This window comes from Hippopotamus amphibius, chromosome 12, assembly GCF_030028045.1.
Source record: "Hippopotamus amphibius kiboko isolate mHipAmp2 chromosome 12, mHipAmp2.hap2, whole genome shotgun sequence".
Classification (NCBI taxonomy): Eukaryota; Metazoa; Chordata; class Mammalia; order Artiodactyla; family Hippopotamidae; genus Hippopotamus; species Hippopotamus amphibius.
In genome coordinates, this window is record NC_080197.1 from 41,488,635 (window position 1) to 41,507,838 (window position 19,204).

At 41.2% G+C, this 19,204-nt stretch overlaps 1 protein-coding gene across 1 annotated transcript in view; it reads left to right on the plus strand.

Annotated features, from left to right (window-relative positions):
* SEL1L2 (SEL1L2 adaptor subunit of ERAD E3 ubiquitin ligase) overlaps positions 1–19,204 on the plus strand; it is a 112,300-nt gene that overhangs the window by 73,744 nt on the left and 19,352 nt on the right. Inside the window, exons 11-17 of the mRNA XM_057704090.1 lie at positions 6,243–6,311; positions 7,156–7,233; positions 13,638–13,700; positions 14,260–14,347; positions 16,737–16,885; positions 18,030–18,195; positions 18,323–18,397. Coding sequence (XP_057560073.1) covers positions 6,243–6,311; positions 7,156–7,233; positions 13,638–13,700; positions 14,260–14,347; positions 16,737–16,885; positions 18,030–18,195; positions 18,323–18,397 — 688 coding nt within the window. The remainder of the gene's footprint in view (positions 1–6,242; positions 6,312–7,155; positions 7,234–13,637; positions 13,701–14,259; positions 14,348–16,736; positions 16,886–18,029; positions 18,196–18,322; positions 18,398–19,204) is intronic.

The window sequence follows — 19,204 nt, forward strand, 5'->3', positions numbered from 1 at the left end:
CTTTTTGTTTCACTTTATATTTTTATTTTATGAATATATCTTTGGTACTACAGTTTGTGTTTTATATGAGGTACTATACACATTAGGTAAATGTCAAAGTTAAGTTTATAAAATGTGATAAAATAGGTAGCAATTGAAATAAGCATATGCATCCCAAGACAGCTCAATGGAAGGTCTTCAGATTTTTTTTTAATCTTCATAATAACTAAGGTTTTAGGTTCTTAGGTGAGTTCTGTATTCACAATATGACTCCAACATCAGATGTCAGCCTGCAGTGAATTTCTCCTGTTAACTGTAAGAGGCATAACTGGAAAGAATTCCCCATTTTCCATAAAGACACAATTTGATTGGGAAAGCGCCCAAGCCACGCTGATACAGAATGCCCACTAATCTTTGCAGAGTACACAAAACCCCATAAAGCTAAGTACTTCCAGTCAGCTCCAGCCACCACGAACACCAGATAGGAGCTGTAGCTACCTCCAGGTAGGAATGAGGTGCAGTCCCAAGGCTGGCAGTACAAGAGTCTGGTGCTGTCGTGGCAATAGCTAGGCAGTTGGGCATCATCCAGGAGCCCAGTCAGGCTCTCATTATCTCTATTTTACAGATGAGAAGCTGGGCTGGAAAGATGAAGCAAATTGTTTCAAATCTCACAGCTAGGTAGTAATATTGTTAAGAAGTAAAATTTGAACTCAGGATTTCCGCATTCAAAGCCTGTGCCCTTTTCATTAAACCTTACTTACTTTTGACCTGGGCGAAAATAAAAAACAAATTTAAAAAAAGCCAGCCATTGAAATCTCGTCTTCTCATTTATTAAGCAAGAAGAAGGAATGATATAATCACTCAGGTTGCTTCTAATTTTCTGGTGGTAGGTTGGGCCCCATTCTTCCCATCCAGACATCTCAAAAAGGCTGGTTTAATTCCAGAACCATCCCCGTAGTTGGGCACAAACTGGTCCTTCCTGCTTTCCTCAGCCTAATAAACGTGAACTTGCATGCAGGACTCTAGTCAAGGTATCAGGACTGGTTGGCTTATACATCAGTTAGCTTAGGCTGCCATCATAAACCATTCCCAAACTTAGGCGGCTTAAAACAACAACCATTTATTTAATTCATGATTTTGGCAGGTCAGTAACTATGGCTGGGCTCAGCTGAGTAATTCTTCTGGTCTGGGCCAGGCTCAGCTAACCTTGGCTAGGCTTGTTCACACATCTATAGTTAGCTAGAATTTTGGCCAGGGCTGGCCCATTTGTAATGGCCTTATCTGTGAGAGCTAGGATGACTGGGTCTCTCCACATGCTCTCATCCTCCAGCCAGCTGGCCCAAGCTTTTCACGTGGCAGTCAAAGGTTCTAAAATACAATAGCAAAAGTCTCTTGAGGCCTAGGGTTGGAACTGCCGAAATCATTTCTGCCATATACTTTTGGACAAAGCAAGTCACGAAGCCAGCCAGCATTGAAGGAGTAGGAAAAAGAATTTCTCCTTTTAATGGGCAGAACTGCAAAGTACTGTGGCCATTTTTGCAACTTGCCCCAGCTTAGCTGCATCAAAATCAACTTGGAATAGCACGGGAGATGTAGAGGGGAGAGAGACTATAAAGCCAATTTCTGAAAGGCTGTTACTGCGAATCTTCCCATGGCTAGCTTCTCATTTTTCAAGTCTTACTTCCTCAGAGAGGGTTTTCTTGATCAACTCTACTTTTTTATCACTTATCTATCATGCTGTGTTTATTTTTCTCTAGCCCCTCTCACTCCTGTACTATACTGATCTTGACTTGTTTACTGTCTCCCCACAGTGGAATGTAACTTCTTATCTATCTTATTCACTACTGTGTGTCCTGTACTCAGATTAATACCTGGTACATATTAAGTACTTAGTAAGTACTTACTGAGTAAATGAATGAATGAATGAGTGACAGTGTCCTAAGAATTAGACATTGTTCCCCAGCCTAAGAACCACCACTTGAACCAGTATTCTAATGTTTTAGTCCACCAAAGAAAATTAGTAGTGTAAGGCTCTTTATAGATATAAATGATGCCCAGTACTACCCAGCAAATTAAATATCAAAATACCTGGAAATGACTAGCTTGCCTTCCCCCTCCTCCTCATTGTTTGATGGAATTAATTTCTCTTATGAGTTGTCACCACAGGCAACATTTTCACCTTCCTCTCCCCTCGACCAAATTCTTAATTATTGAAAAGTATTGTATATGCAATTCTTGATTACATTGTCTTGAATTTGTACACATACATTTTAATGTCATTTGTATTTCTAAATATATACAGGCTCAGAATGAATTGAATTAGGAAAGATGGGTGTTTTGGTGGATATCATTAAAGTGGATAAGGCATAATTAAATTAAACCTAGTGGGGACTTCCCTGGTGGTCCAGTGGTAAAGAATCTGCCTTCCAATGCAGTGGATGCAGGTTCGATCCCTGGTCAGGGAACTAAGATCCCACATGTCACAGGGCAACTAAGCCCACGGACCACAACTACTGAGCTCGCACACCTCAACCAAAGAGCCTGCGTGCTGCAAAGTACAAAGCCCGGGTGCCCTGGAGCCTGCACGCCACAACTAGAGAGAGAAAACCCACACGCCACAACAAAGAGCTTGTGCACCGCAACGAAAGATCCCACATGCCTCAACGAAGATCCTGCGTGCTGCAACTAAGACCTAACGCAGCCAAAAAATTAAAAATAAATAAAATATTTTTTAAAAAACACCAGCAGAATATTTTTAAATAAATAAATTAATTAAACCTAGTGGGGGAATAATATCAAATATGTAAAGGCAACTGCTTTGTCCACCCTGCCACTCATTAAAAGGAAGAGCTAATACCATCCCCTTTAAGAGTGATTTACAGTGTGTGTGATAAAAGAAGTGTTCACAAATGTTTTTAGAACAATACATTTTCTTGGCATTTCATTCTAGAGGAAATGTTACAAACTGATTAAGCTAGGGACTGTCTTAGGACCAATAAAAAAATCATGTTCATTTAAAAAAAAAAAGAGACGTGCATTCAAATAATAAAACTTCACTTGGCATAATGCCTGAGGCATACTCTATTTCATCCTATCTAAGACACCATCAATTATAAGATACATTACATTCTTCTGAGAAAGACAAAACACTGTCAATATAAATTGTATGATGCCACTGATAGTAAGAAATGTCCTGATTAAAATGGGAGATGAGGGGGGTGGTGTACATCCTAGAATCAGTAAAATATGATGGTAGGTGCTCAGTAATTATTTGAAGAATGGGTGGATGGATGGATCGTATCTTGGTCTGTTTGAGCTGTTATAACAAAAATACCATAGACTGGATGGCTTATGAACAATGGAAATTTATTTCTCACAGTTTTGGAGGCTGGAAGTCTGAGATCAGGGTACCAGCATGGTTGTGTGAGGGCCCTCTTACAATCTGCAGGCTTCTGCTTGTATCCTCACATAGCAGAAGGGGCAGGCTAGCTCTCTGGGGCCTCTATTAAGGGTACTAATCCCATTCATGAGGGCTCTGCCAATCACCTGTTAAGTACCCCACTTCCTAATACCATCACCTTGGGCATTAGGGTTTCAACATATGCATTTGGGGGGAACACAAATATGCAGACCATAGCAGATGGATAGATGGATGGATAGGTGGATGGATGGATGGATGGATACTTGACTCTCTCAGAGCAAGAACTCAAATTGGCCCATGCATAGCCATCGAAGTAGCTTGCATGGTACTTTCACATAGTGTTTAATAAATGTTTATACAATTGAAACAATAGCATTAAAGGCAGGTTAACATAAAGAGAAAGAGAAGAGAACTGAGATGCCAAGCAAGCCAGGAAAGTGGAAGGGTGAATTAGAGAGATCCTCAATTCCTTTGGTCTTTATCTTGAAGGATGAGAAAAAGCCCAGGATTCTTATTTGCTTCTAGGGAATAGAAGTCTTTCTTTTAACAGTTCACATCTAGTTTCCTGGAATATAACTTTTTTTCCAGAACTCTCTATTGCCAAATATTTGAGCCCAAATTCTGAAACTGGACTTTGAAAATGATTTCATAGCATCATAATATTAGACCTGGAAGGGGACATAAAAATTAAAATCCAGTCCCCTTGTTTTAGAGATTGACAAATTTATCCTTTCATTCACTCACTTATTCATTCATTCCAGAAATATTTTCTGAGTGCCTAACATACAGTAGACACTGTGCTAAGGTACAGAGGCTTCAACATTGCGGGAGATAAAAAATTAAGCAGACAGATAATGATAGGGAAGGACAGGGTGCCCAAGAGCACAGAGGAGGAGAACATGAATGAGGAAATCAAGGCCTGGAGATACAGTGACTTGCACAAATTATAGTTACCGATGGATATATTTGGGTCTTGGCTCAGTAGAGCTATTCATAAGAAATACCGTGATTTTTTTACATTGAAGTGCTCTGATAAATATGATTGGTAAATCATACATTGATTTACTTACCAATATGTAATTGTTAATCATACATTGCTACAATTTTCTCCTATCCAATTGACACCTATGATATTCCAGACGTTTTAGACGGCATTTATTTCAAGACTCCTTCATACTCATAAATCTCCACTGGCTTCTATTTTTTACCAAATAAAATAAAAGTCCTTAGCCTGGTATTCAAGACTGTTTATAATATGGCCCCAGCGCATTTTTGCAAGTCTTAGCTTTTTGGTGTTCTGCTTCAGCCATACCGAAGTAACTACTATTTTGTGGACATACCTTGGACATTCCCATCTCCATTCTTTGCTCCTTTTATTCCCTCAGCCTATGATCCCTTCTGCATGGCAAATCCTTTGTCTTTTGTATGACCTTTATCATTTAAGCCCTCCTTCTTTAAGCTATGAAGGCAGACTGCCAAGTACATAGGAATTGTATTCAGGCTGCTGGCGGGATGCCAGTACCAACTGCATGACTCTGAGTGTCACTAAATAGGCTCAGATATTAATAGTACCTTCCTTACAGTGCTGTTGTGAAGATGAAGTAAGAAAAAGCTTGTAAAACACTTAACATAGAACTGCATACAATTTCTGTTATGCTAAACCCCTCTAATTCTTTTCAGTGTTCCTTTTATCCCACCTATCACTTATCGTCTTATTGCTATTTACATCTACTCCTTTTTCTCAACAGTGTTGTTAGGAAACAAATGTAGGGAGAGTGTTTTTTATTCATCTGTGAATCACCTGTAATACCTAACATACTACCATGTGTATGGCAGATTGCAACCAAATTCTTGAAAGGATAAGTGAAGAAAAGGAGAAGTGGATGGATGAATGGATGTGTGATGCGATGAGGTCCAGGATGGTGGCGTTTGTATTTATTTTACGTCCACAGGGCAGACCGACTTTAGTAACAAATGTGTGGTTCTCAAGTTGGCAATATTTCTAGAGCAAACTTACATATAAATGAACTACTTGCATTTCTTCCTTAAATATTCTCTTCTTTTTGGGAAGGAGTGGATCCTTGCACATCAATCTAGTCAAGGCTTTTTAAAGAGAGTAGAGTTGTGTCCTAATAAGGCACTTTGGAGAGTGTCTTCATTTCTCATTCCTGGGGCTTGTTTCTTTTATTTCTCCACGTGGTCTCTAAGGAGAACTGATGGAAGGTTAGGATGAGGCCTAAGAAATGAGGCAGCAAGAGACAGGTCAGCTCCCATGCGTTCCAGACTGAGCATTTCATTGAACGTTATGACCCAGAGAGAATCAGAGGGTTTTGCTGGCCCCCTTTGATTTGATTTAGAAAGAGTTAGTTTGAAATTCACCTCTGCAGAAAGACCTGGTTTCAGCAGGCAGCCAGGTGTGTCTGGTCTTACTCCCTCTGCCTCGTAAACATTGGGATGCTGTATATCCAAGTCTGCCCATTATACAAATTGTTTTATACAATAAGTACATACTGTCAACATACAAGTGTACTTTTTTGAAATAATGGAGTATCTAGTTCTACAGCTGGGATTTATCTCTCCTCCACAAAGCCACATGCCCATCATGCCTTTCCAAATGTGAGAAACAGGCCCTCACATTCTAAAATTATATATGTGAAATATATATATTTATCTCCCACTCTTCAGGTTTGTGATTGAAATAGCACTTGGAGTACTGCCTTGAACAAAGTGGGCATTTCACAGATATTTTTTAATGTATGTCGAATGAAATAAAATTTAGTTCGGAAGCTATTTTGTATGATATGTTCATGACTGTCAATAATACTGTTCCTTTTCTCTCCAGAAAGCATTATACTACTTCCTAAAGGCAGCAAAAGCTGGGAGTGCAAATGCCATGGCATTTATAGGAAAGGTACAAGCTTCATCGTGATCAATACTTCTCATTTCTTAAAACCTAATGGTACCAGCTAATTGAACCCAGTGTAGGGTGACGGGGCTGCATGTCTCTTTTTTGGAAGCAGCTAAGTGGGGCATTCGGCTACAAACTTTGAGGTGACAGTTTGAGAAGAAGCCCCATACAATAGAGGTCTTTATCTGGGGCACCAAAAGTGGTCTTGAAAGTGCACGTGGTCCAGGGCTTCTGTCTGAGTATAGCTCAGAGCTCCTCCCTTGAGCCCCTGCTGTATAACAGGAGATCTGGGCTAGTTGTACATCAAAGACTGGGACAGACTTTGACACAACAAGGTGCCTCCTTCCTCCATCCCTGGAATGAGAACCAGCTCCAGACTGACCAAAGAACCAGCTCCTCCCTGACTGATGGGAGGGTCCATTGTGAAGGGTCCCTCTGGAGAGGCCTTCTCTCCTCAGAGACTACTCACTCCCCTGCATGCTGCCCTTGGCTCCCCGCAGCCAGTCTGCATCAGTAACCATGGGGACAAGTGCCCTGCTTCCAGAAGTGCTACATACAGTAAATTTAGATGCAAGGAAACATGAATAAACACAAATAGGATCCTTATTTTTGCCCTTGGGCAAGGGCACTCCAGAATGTATGTAATAGATTGTATCCTTAGTTTTTCCTTTTGTTAAAAGGAAATTTAAATAACATAAAATTAACCATTTTAAAGTGTACACTTCGGTGGCATTTACTACATTCACAATGTTGTGCAACCATCACCTCTATGTACTTCTAAAATATTTTCATCACCCTCAAATGTCTTAGTTTTTACATCTTTTTATTTATTTACTTTTGTTTGTAGATGTATTTAGAAGGGAATGCCGCAGCACCACAAAATAATGCTACTGCTTTCAAATACTTTTCTATGGCAGCTAATAAGGTACGTACTCCACCCATTTCTGTAAACACATAAAAATGCTTGCCTTTTATTACATGTAGACTGTGCTGAAGGGTTAAGTCCAAAGTCCCACACTAGACTGATGGGCCTGGGAGGCGTTTAGGGTCCTGATGAGGAAGAATGTCATTGACAAAAAATATGGGGGCGGGGTGGGCAGAGACACATCTTGCCTTCTTGGTGAATGGAAAATAGCAGTGCCTTGGGCTGTCCCAGCTGGAGGCCAGACAGAGGCTCAGCCCTCCCCTCCACCATGTAGTAGATGAGGCCATCTAGCTCAGGAAACAGGAAACAAAAAAGATGAGTACAGAGGAAGGGGAAACTCAGTAACTACATGGAATAGAAAGACAACCAAGAAACACCCAGTTTTATCTCCTTTGACCTTACTCAAAGCCTCTGGCTCAGGCAGAAGTTTGTCAGGCAGGCAGGACAAGATGATTGAGAGCATGGCTCTGGAGACAGAATCCCTGGTGTGAATGCCAGTCCTTCAACTTACTAGCCAGGTGACCATGGACAAGTTACTTAACCTCTCTGTGCCTCAATTTTCCTATCTATAAAATGAGAATATAAGAAAATTTGCCTCATATTGGTGTTGTCAGGATTTAATGAGTTAATAGTTATGTGCCGTGTAAATGGATAAAGAAGATGTGGCACATATATACAATGGAATATTACTAAGCCATAAAAGGGGATGAAATTGAATTATTTGTAGTGAGGTGGATGGACCCAGAGTCTGTCATACTGAGCAAAGTAAGCCAGGAAGAGAAAAATAAGTACTGTATGCTAACTCATATATATGGAATCTAAAAAAATGGTACTGATGAACCCAGTGACAGGGCAAGAATAAAGGTGCAGATGTAGAGAATGGACTTGAGGACACGGAGTGGGGGGGTGAAGGGGAAGCTGGGATGAAGTGAGAGAGTAGCTTTGACATATACATATACCACCAAATATAAAATAGACAGCTAGTGGGAAGCTGCTGCATAATATAGGGAGATCAACTCGATCCTTTGTGATGACCTAGAGAGGTGGGATAGGGAGGGTGGGAGGGAGGCTCAGGAAGGAGGGGATATGGGGATATATGTATAAATACAGCTGATTTACTTTGTTGTACAGCAGAAACTGGCACAACAGTGTAAAGCAATTATACCCCAATAAAGAGCTTAAAAAACATACTGAGTCATGTACAAGGGAGAAAAAAATCTAATGTCCCTGAAGAAAAGAAACCTTGTTCATTGATGCAAAAAATTATTAATAAGTTTACATTTAATAAACCAAAAAAACCCAGTTATGTGCCTCGTATTGTGAAGCTCTTAAAGCAGTGCCTGGCACATAGTTAGTGCTGTATGTCAGCTCATATCTTTCAAAGTCTGGGGCCAGTGAGGTTGAGTGGACTTCAAAGCATATCCAAGGCAGAATGGATTGGATCTGTGAGGAAATAAAAATTGTGTAGCATGGTTCCTGCCACTGAAGTTCTTGCCTTGGTTTCTAAGCTCATTGAGGCTGGTATCTGTCAGGTGAAATTTAGCAGACTACCATAAACCCCTTTGGTGCATAAAGAACCGTCCTCATGGCAACACTCACCAACCTAACCTTGGAGAACAGCCCTGATAAACTTTGTATCCCTGCACAGCAGGAAGCATTTGGTTGTCTTACACTGTCTTACTTCAACACAGGCACTAGAGATGTGCTCAAATGGGGAAGATTTTCAACTGCTCTCAGTTTTTAAAAGCCCACACGCTGCTTTAGGAGCCTATTTATAAATGACTAGCACCTCGGAGCTGCTGCTATTGTGGTATAAATTACAGAGAAGGCTGGTATTCGGCTCCTCTCCCTTGTAATTTATATGAAATTGTTGCTCAGCAAGACAGTCATCCAGAGAACCATTAGACTAGGATGACAAGGAGAGCAGACTGAAGAAGAGGTGGGGTAATGTAACAGAGGAAGCGCTCTTGTAACCAGGCAAACAATGCTGATTTGTCAGCGTAAAGGAATAATGCCAGAGAGCTGAGTGTGTAAATTAATCCAGCTCCCCCAGGCTATTCAGGGCTGTGTAACCAGTAGTGATCTGAGCTACTCATGTTCTAAACCTGAGCTGCCTCCCTTTATGGAGGAAATCCAACATTGTATTTAAGGTTGTTATTCTGAGTGGCATCAGGTGGACATGGCCATGGACAATTTGTTAGATTTCTTGGGGTCACTATCAAAGTAAAGCGTTTCTGTCTGCCACTCTCGCCATCCTTCTTTTCCTACATTTTTTTAAACCGTTGCTTTTTAAATTATTTTTAAGTCATATCAGTACCAGGATGCAAAGCTATAGACTCTATGACTCTTTGTGTTTTACACAGAAACATGAAGTTGTCCTTTGTGATGCTGGGCCCAAGTTGGACCATTTTCTTCTGGTTTTCTCTCTCACACCTATGAACATATCAGGCCCATCCCCATCTTCACACTTTTGTCATCTCCCCCCTTCCCAAATCCCCCACTCTGAATACCCATCCCCCAGAGCAGAGCTCCATCCTCTCCTCCTCCACAAAGCCACCCCTCTCCCGTTGGCACACTTCATCTTTTCCCTCTTCTGAACTTGCCCTGCATTCACTCTGTGTACTGCTAGAACTTTACTGCTTCTACCCTGAGCCTTCTCTCCTACTGTCTGAAGGCCATGTCTCTTCGCCTAGAGAAGGGCAGCCATCTTAGTGCCTTGTAGGGATTCATTAGATATTTGCCAGGTGTGACCATCTGCTCCCTGAGTTCATGTCAGTTCACATGCGCCAGAGCACGAGCCCTAAAGCAGAAGTTGTGTATGGGGGGATTGCCTACACATATGTTTTGTTTGGCTCAGGAAGAGTTTTAAAAGTTAGGAAATTTCATATCAAAATCTGGATGTCCAGCTTTTCTTGGAAAATGAGAAGAGCTGACCACGTGAGGTGGCCTTTCCACGTGAGGACAGCTGGCTGCAGCAGAGAGCCGGGGAGGTGCTGCTGCCTTTAGACAGGGCAGGTGCTCTCTGGTTGGCCTCCATCTCCACCACTCCCTCATCACCTGGCTTAATGCACTTCTTACATTACCTGCATGGCTCTAGAGGTATCTGAGGTGGCCACTCCTGACCTGAACATTCTAAACAGGTACTCTGGGCCTTAGACGGTTGGTGAGTCACCCAATGAGCCCTTGGTTTCCCAGGGATTCTCTTAGAGAAAGAAAGAAGTTCATCCCCTGTATTCTAACCTTTCTCCTTCTTCTCCCTTCCTCTTTCCTTCCTCTCATTTCCCTCCCATCCCATTTTTCTCAACGTCTAAGTGAGAATAGTTAAAAGGAGACAGACTCACTAGACTTTACCACATGGATCACACCAGGCCTTACCACCCCCAGAGCAGACGATCCCCAAACTCCTGGGACCACAGGTAGATGTAGTCAGGGGAGAAGAGGGAAGAAGAGAGCAGACATATACTAGCTGTTTTATTTTATCTTTTTTTATTTTATTATTTTTTTTTCTGTCTTTAGAATCTTTAAAAAGTTTATGGTTTTTTTAAAAGAACTTTTATTGAGATACAATTGACATACAATAAACTGCATATATTTAAAGTGTACAATTTGATTTTTTTCTTATTAGTAATGCATATATGGCAACCCCAATCTCCCAGCTCATCCCCCCCCAACCCTCCCCCCCAAGCTTTCCCCACTTAGTGTCCATGTGTTTGTTCTCTACATCTGGGCCTCTATTTCTGCCTTGCAAACCGGTTGGTTTGTACCATTTTTCTATATTCCGCATATATGTGTTAATATATGATATTTGTTTTTCTCTTTCTGACTCACTTCACTCTGTGTGACAGTCTCTAGGTCCACCCATGTCTCTACAAATGTCCCAATTTCATTCCTTTTTATGGCTGAGTAATATTCCATTGTATATACGTACCACATCTTCTTTACCCAGTCCTCTATTGATGGACATTTAGGTTGCTTCCATGTTCTGGCTATTGTAAATAGTGCTGCAATGAACACTGCGGTGCATGTGTCTTTTCGAATTATGGTGTTCGCTGGGTATATGCCCAGTAGTGGGATTGCTGGCTCATATGGTAACTCTATTTTCAGTTTTTCAAAGAACCTCCATACTGTTCTCCATAGTGGCTGGATCAATTTACATTCTCACCAACAGTGCAAGAGCATTCCCTTTTCTCCACACCCTCTCCAGCATTTACTGTTTATCGATTTTCTGATGATGCCCATTCTAACCGGTGTGAGGTAATACCTCATTGTAGTTTTGATTTGCATTTCTCTAATAATTAGTGATGTTGAGCAGCTTTTCACGTGCCTCTTGGCCATCTGTATGTTTTCTTCAGAGAAATGCCTATTTAGATCTTCTGCCCATTTTTTTGATTGGGTTGTTTGTTTTTTTGATACTGAGCTGCATGAACTGCTTATATATTTTGGAGATTGATCTTTTGTCTGTTGATTCGTTTGCAAATATTTTCTCCCATTCTCAGGGTTGTCTTTTCATCTTGCTTATAGTTTCCTTTGCTGCGCAGAAGATTTTAAGTTTCATTAGGTCCCACTTATTTATTTTTGTTTTTATTTCCCTTACTCTAGCAGGTGGGTCAAAAAAGATCTTGCTGTGATTTATGTCAAAGAGTGTTCTTCCTATGTTTTCCTCTAGGAGTTTTATAGTGTCTGGCCTTACATGTAGGTCTTTAATCCATTTTGAGTTTATTTTTGTGTATGGTGTTAGGGAGTGTTCTAATTTCATTCTTTTCCATGTAGCTGTCCAATTTTCCCAGCACCACTTATTGAAGAGGCTGCCTTTCCTCCATTGTATATCCTTGCCTCCTTTGTCATAGATTAGTTGACCATAGTTTATCTCTGGGCTTTCTTTCCTGTTCCATTGATCTATATTTCTGTTTTTGTGCCAGTACCGTATTGTCTTGATTACTGTAGCTTTGTAGTGTAGTCTGAAGTCAGGGAGTCTGATTCCTTCAGCTCCATTTTTTCCCCTCAAGATTGCTTTGGTTATTCGGTATACCAGCTGTTTTAAATACAGGTAGACCATCCTCAAGATTTCTTACAATAACTGGCCCTTGGATATACATAGGCTTAAACTTCAAACTCTTGAAATAGTTTTTGAACCATATCTTCTCTAGTTCTTGCTGAGGAGTACTCTGGCTGATCTACAATAATTATTATACATTTCAAGTATTAAATTATTAAAAATAATTACAAATAAATACATTTAGGTGGTAAAAAGAAATTTGGAGAGTTTTCTATCAGGACTTAAGTTCCTGAGGAAATACTATAAACTTTATAAGCAGTAAAATTTGAATAAAGAAACATATGTCAGACTTCCTAGGTGGCGCAGTGGGTAAGAATCCGCCTGCCAATTCAGGGGACATGGGTTCGATCCCTGCCCTGGGAAGATGCCACATGCCGCGGAGCAACTAAGCCCGTGTGCCACAACTACTGAGCCTTCGCTCTAGAGCCCATGAGCCACAACTATTGAGCCCATGTGCTGCAACTACTGAAGCCCATGCACCTGGAGCCCGTGCTCTACAACAAGAGAGGCCACCACAATGAGAAGCCCATGCACCACAAGGAAGAGTAGCCCCCACTCGCCACAACTAGAAAAAGCCTGTGTGCAGCAAGGAAGACCCAACACAGCCAATAAAATAAAGAAATAAATTTATAAAAAAAAAAGAAAAGAAAAGAAAAAGAAACATATGTCAACAGTGCTTTACCATCCATAATGGCTGGATTGAAATTCACAGAGTCTCTATAATGTTGTTTGGCCATTTATGTCAACATCCTTTGACCAAAGCAAGTAACAGCTGTCTAGATAGCCTTCTCCCTTCTGAAAAACTTATACATCCTTTAAGACCCAGCTCAAATGTCACCACCTCTGACAACTCAATATGCTCAGTCCCTAGTCTCAACCAGAGGTTGAGTGTCCCTCTTCTAGGTGCCCACAACACTCTCCATCTGTTTCTACTACACAACTTACCACATTTGACATGATTAAGAGGTCCTACCTAGTGGGTCAGAGCCCACGAGCCTATAAGGCAGGGATCATGATTTATCATTCTTTTGACTTTCACCTCCTATCTCTGCCCAATGTCTGTTATGGAGTCACACACAAAGCAAGCACTACATAAATGCTGAATGAAAGATTGGAGGAAAGATTTGACTTTCATCTCCCTCTTTTTTTTTTTTCTTCTAGTCAGAGGTGGGTTATGAAAGTGTGAAAGGAGGAACCAGAGAGGGTCAGAATAACACTAACTGCCTGATTCACCTGCCTTAGTTCATCTCTTACTGGGTATATTTCAAATATTGTGAATGGTTCTGCAATACTTTTCCTTATCGGGAATGCTTCTGGGACTTGACTTGGATTTTTAAACCTGCTTTAGGGCAATGCCATTGGTCTCCATGGGCTCGGTCTTCTTTACTTTTACGGGAAAGGAGTTCCTGTGGTAAGTTAAACAATTTTAATTTCCTTTCAACATGTTTCTAGCAATTTATTAAGGTGAAATTCATGATTGTTGATTAATTTAAAGGAATTAGTCTCTATTACTTGGTTTGCCAAGGTCTGATACCTGATAATAGATAATAAAAGAATCCAGTGAAATATTTGCCAAAGACACATCGAACAAGCTTGTGACAAGAATAACAACCCTTACTGTATCTTACAATCACAGAGTCTAAGTAACCTTAGGAATCCTCTAACCCATGAGGATTTTTTTTGATAAATTTATCTTAGTTTAACTTCTGTCTTTTGAGTGGCCTTCCTGCAGTATCTAACAGAACCTACTGTCAGTGTATGAAAAGACATAATTTACAATGAAAATGAGACAATTATTTCTTAATAGAATCTATTATAATAATGAAATAAAATGTGTAATTCTTCCAATACTATTTTAATTAGCCTAAATCACATAGGACACTAACTAAACTCTTCAAAAAAGTAGAAGGCAATTGTTACCATGGAGTTATGCATGTACCTCTGAGTAACAAAGTGTAATTATCTTGCAGAATTATGCAGAAGCACTTAAATACTTTCAGAAAGCTGCAGAGAAGGGATGGCCCAACGCACAGTTTCAGTTAGGCTTCATGTACTACTGTAAGTGCTGCACATATGGCTGCTTTACTTAGAATGACAAATGCATCATTAAGTCTGCTCCTTTTTTAACACAAATCAAAGGGTTGGTGTGAGTGGTTTAGATAGAACATTTGGGCAGCAATTTGAGGAGGAATTTGAAGAAGACAGAGGAAGAGGACACCATTTGGGGGCAGAGGCAAGGAGGTGCAATCAGAAAGCTCACCTTTGAAAATTTTGTTTGAGGTGCCTCGTGACGCCCAGCGCACAACCCAGAATCAAGTATGGATCTCACAGAAAGGTCAGACTTGGAGAGAAAGATTTGGGTGGCATCAGCATACAGGTGTTAGTTAAGAGTAGCTGAGGTTGCAAAGGGAAAGAAGGAGTGTGAGAGGAAGGAGCAGAGGGCCATGCTGAGAAATCTGGTGGTCCCTGGTGCCATATAGAAAAGATGGGCAGAGAAAGAGAGGTCACAAGAAGACTGAAAAGGCATGGTCAGGGGTATGGGGTGGGGGGAGGTGGCCTTAAGTAGGACAAAGGATAGAACTTTCAAGAAAGAATAAATGAATGAGCACCCCTCTGAAATTCAGTGAAAAACCTGGTTCTCACTTTTCCAAAAGAAAAAAAAAAAGGAAGAAAGGGCCAAGTATCTGTGAGACTTGTCAATAAGGAGGATGTGTGTGAGGTCATTGAACTGGTTGGGATGGAAGCCAGATACAGCAGGTTAAGCCATAAATGGAAGGTGAGGAAGTAGATGAGTAAAAGTATTCTTGGAAGTAGTGTGCCTTTCAATGGAGGAGAGAGATGGGGTAGTAGCATGAGGGGGATGAAGAATCAAGAGGGAGTTGTTTTTAAGATGATGAGAGACCTGAGTATAATTTTTGACAGAAAAAAGGAGAGCCAGCCAGTGGCGGTGGTTAATGTGTCATAGGGAAGGTGAGATAATTGATGAAGAGGTTCTAGGAAAATTGAGGTGGCATTTCTGATCTTATCTGACCAGTGGCAAATCCGAAAGTATCTGATCAGGTCCAGGTAGGTGGGGGCCTCATTAGCTTTGTTAAAGAGGGGGGATTTCTCACCCTCAAAGACTGGAGATATGGTGGAATAGATGGTGCAGTTGTAAATCGGGGGAGAGAGGTAAGTGAGGAAAGGTAATATGAGGGTTCCCTCAATGAGCTCAGAGGTACCAAGTCATCTTCTGAGAGCCAAGCTAGAGTGACTGGGGTAGGTGGTCTCAGAAAGCCCCGAAGGTTTGTGATAAGTTTTGTGAGGACTGAGAGAGAGAGAGAGAGTGGGCAAGACATGTATCAGGAGATCTGAACACACCTGAGTGTCCCTGCTGAGTCCTTCCCGTCAGAGGTGGAGCAAGGGCAACAGCAGACTACATCATCAGGAAGTCAGACCTGGTCAGCTGGCATCTCCCACAATGGCCCAGGTAGAGGGCCTGTTCTATGCACTTTTGGGAGGTTGCCTAAGATAGCCTTTTTATTCTGGTTTATTTCAAGTCCCAGGCCCAGGATCTATCAGATTCCTCAAGCTTCTAGAAAAAGAGTAATAGTTACAGCTAATGTTCAAGTCTTCATATATATTTCATCATTTAGTCCTCTCAACACACCTGGGGGTATCCCACAGTTTCTAGATGAGCAAACTGAGCTATATCAAGGTCAAACATCTTACACAAGATCATGCACTTGGTGGAGGTGGGGCTCAAACCCAAGTGCTCTACCTCCAGAGCCTTTGCTCTTAGCAGCAACAGGGCGCTGCTTCTAAAGGCTAAGAGATGTTAGGGCTGGAAGGCAATTTCAGACCTACCTAGTGAACGTCCTTCCTTTTGCAAATGAAGTGCCTGGGGTGCCCCAGTCACAAAAGGAGTAACGGGAGAGCCAGGACAAGAATCCCAGCTGCTGGGAGAAGCTGATTTTCCGTCCTAGCTCCAAATGCCTCTCCTTGTTCCAAGCAACGAGTTGAGTCTGAGCTGAGCCTCCTGGAGCTGTGATTGGCCTGCTCCAAACTCCATAGTTATGGCTGAGACGAGCTATACTGGTCTCCAGGTGTGGAAGGATGACAGGGATGGTGACACACATCATGGAGGGGCTTCTGGTCCTCAGAGACTACCACTTGGTCTCCTTTTTATTAACTTCAGTTATGCCATATTGAGGAGATGTTTTCATGAGACTAGAGTACTTCTCCTTCAGTTTTCTGAATGCATTGAGAACATACATTTCCGTATTCTCACTTATACTCTATCTCAACTTTTTCTCCCCCCAAATAGTGGATCTAGTGTCGCTTGACTTTTGGTTGGCTTTTCTCATCTATTTAAAATAGCAGGAATCAGTATGACCATTACGTCCATAGATGAAAATGTAAAAAATAATGTAAATAAGGGGTGGCTCAAAATAATTTTAATTTTCAGCTGGCTCTGGAGTATGGAAGGATTATAAACTTGCCTTCAAATATTTTTACTTGGCATCTCAGAGTGGGCAGCCCCTCGCCATTTATTATCTGGCCGAGATGTACGCCACAGGAACAGGCGTGCTACGATCGTGCAGAACCGCCGTGGAGGTAAATCACAGGCTGTTTCTAAAGTACTTTCCATTTATCACACAGAGGAGGCGATACTGTCCTTAAATTGTTGGTGCCTTTGATTGTATAGATATTATCTTGTTTCCTTCAGCTGACAATGTGAACACTGACATTTGCCAGGGAGGAAGAGCAGTGATGTAACTCAGAGTGGGAAAGGGAGGAAGAGAAATGATCCCTCCTCTCTTGCATTCGGCTTTTCATCAAGTTCAGAGCTCACTTCAGAACTGAGTCACGGAGCTCTGTTTCAGCCTTTGATCAAATCGCCAGGGCAATTTGCACTTCTAGTGGGATTGGGAGTTGCAACTTGGGAAACAAAAGGCTTGATTTAGCGTAGAAAATGTAGCCCACTTCTTCCCAGAACGCAAGCCTTAGGTTTTTTGATGATTCGGGTGACAACTGACAAAGCGAATTCTTTCAGCCCGGGATGGTGATGCACTTTTCAGAAGAATGTTTTTAGGACCTTAATGTCCTTCATTGATTTATTAAAATTTCCCCTGCACCAAAATAAATACCTCCATGTTGCAATCTGGCTCCTCTGAAACTCGTTTCAAAAGCTGCCAGCTAATAATCTATCTTTAGATTTGCTCCTTTGCCAACTTCCTAATGAATTATGTATGGTTAACCTCTTTCACTTACATAAGGGCTATTCAGCTAAGTTGCAGGTTGGCCCCACAGAGCTCTGCACACCTCCCTCACGGTTACGTCACCTACAGCCTCAGGCACTGTCTTCCCTTCCTTCTCTCTTCTCCACGTCAGCTGCAGCCTTATAACTCACCCTTGCAGGGCAGCAGTGTCCAGGAAGACCCTTTTATTAAAAAAATAGAAGTCGGTATATACTTGTCCTGCCATGTAGGCTCCAAGTCAGAAAAGTTCATTATGCAAATTTAAAATAAGCCTCAGGAAGTTTAAGCTCAAGACAAACAAAAACAAAAACACACTTGTTTTCTTTGTGCCTATGAAAGGTATTAACTCCTCATCCTAAATAATTTTCAAAAGCCATGCTTTAGACCTAAAATACTTGCCTGACCAGCCAGCAGGAACTGAAGACTGATGTCATTTATCGTTTACCTGGAATGAAGTGTATCGCCTAACTAGTCTCCTTGATTTCTCTTTCCTTACACAGCTTTATAAAGGTGTCTGTGAACTAGGCCACTGGGCTGAGACATTCCTGACAGCGTACTTTGCCTATCAGAACGGTGATATAGATTCTTCTCTTGTACAATATGCACTACTTGCAGAAATGGGGTATGAAGTAGCTCAAAGCAATTCAGCATTCATTTTGGAATCTAGTAAGATAAGTTAAAATTCTCTGCAATTCCCCAGTCGTACATATGCATATATGACTTTACTACAGGGGCATTTTAAGCCTTCCTAATGGAATGTCTCCTTTTTTTTTTTTTTATTTTACTTTTTCAGAAAAGGCTAAAATCCTTGAAAAAGAGAAGATGTACCCAATGGCCCTTCTCCTATGGAATCGAGCTGCCATTCAAGGTATAGAACTTAGATAAAAATGAGCACTACTTGACCCCTGTCCTCTATTATTCATCTGATTTGCTCCAGCTGAGTTCTCGGGCACCTAGGCAACAAGGTGCAGAATATCTAGTAGGTGGTATTTCACACTGATGTTAGGGTCAGTCTTTGGTTAGAGGTCATTTCCGGGGATTTCTTTTGTTATTCTCAAGGTCCCCGGTTTAGCAAACCGTAGGGCTATTTCCATGGCTCTATCTCCATGCCACCAAAACGGTTGTCTGAAACGTGGCAGTTTTACTCAAGAAATCAGTTTTCTTGGTCTGGCTTCAGTCACTCATTTGCTGAGTTTTTTCTGAACTTATCAGAGATATGACCTATGTTTTAATGAGTTTATAGGTAAAATTACTTATGGCTCTAAGACTTGTTTGATTTTTCTTTTAAAATATCACAGGGAGGATTACCACAAACTGCAGGTCTTAATTATAACCATTAGCATGGTAGCATCAGGGAAAAGAAAAAGAATTAATTAGCAAGACCCCACCCTCAGCCTGGCTGTAAGGGTGTAAGATAGCGCTGGTGGGCTGGTGGGAAACCAGTGGCAGGTGGCATTTGCATCACTATGTCTCATCCCTTTCTTTCCCTAAAATTATATTACTAAACGCAGAGAGATTCTGCAAAGCTGTCACTATTGGCATTTGTATATGTGAGGTACTCTCTTACAGTAAGAGAGCAATTTTACTTCCAATTAAGTTTCTTAAAATCATCTCATGCTAAGGCCGAATCATCCCTTTTCTACAAGAATTGAGTGGGATAAAAAACAATTCTCAG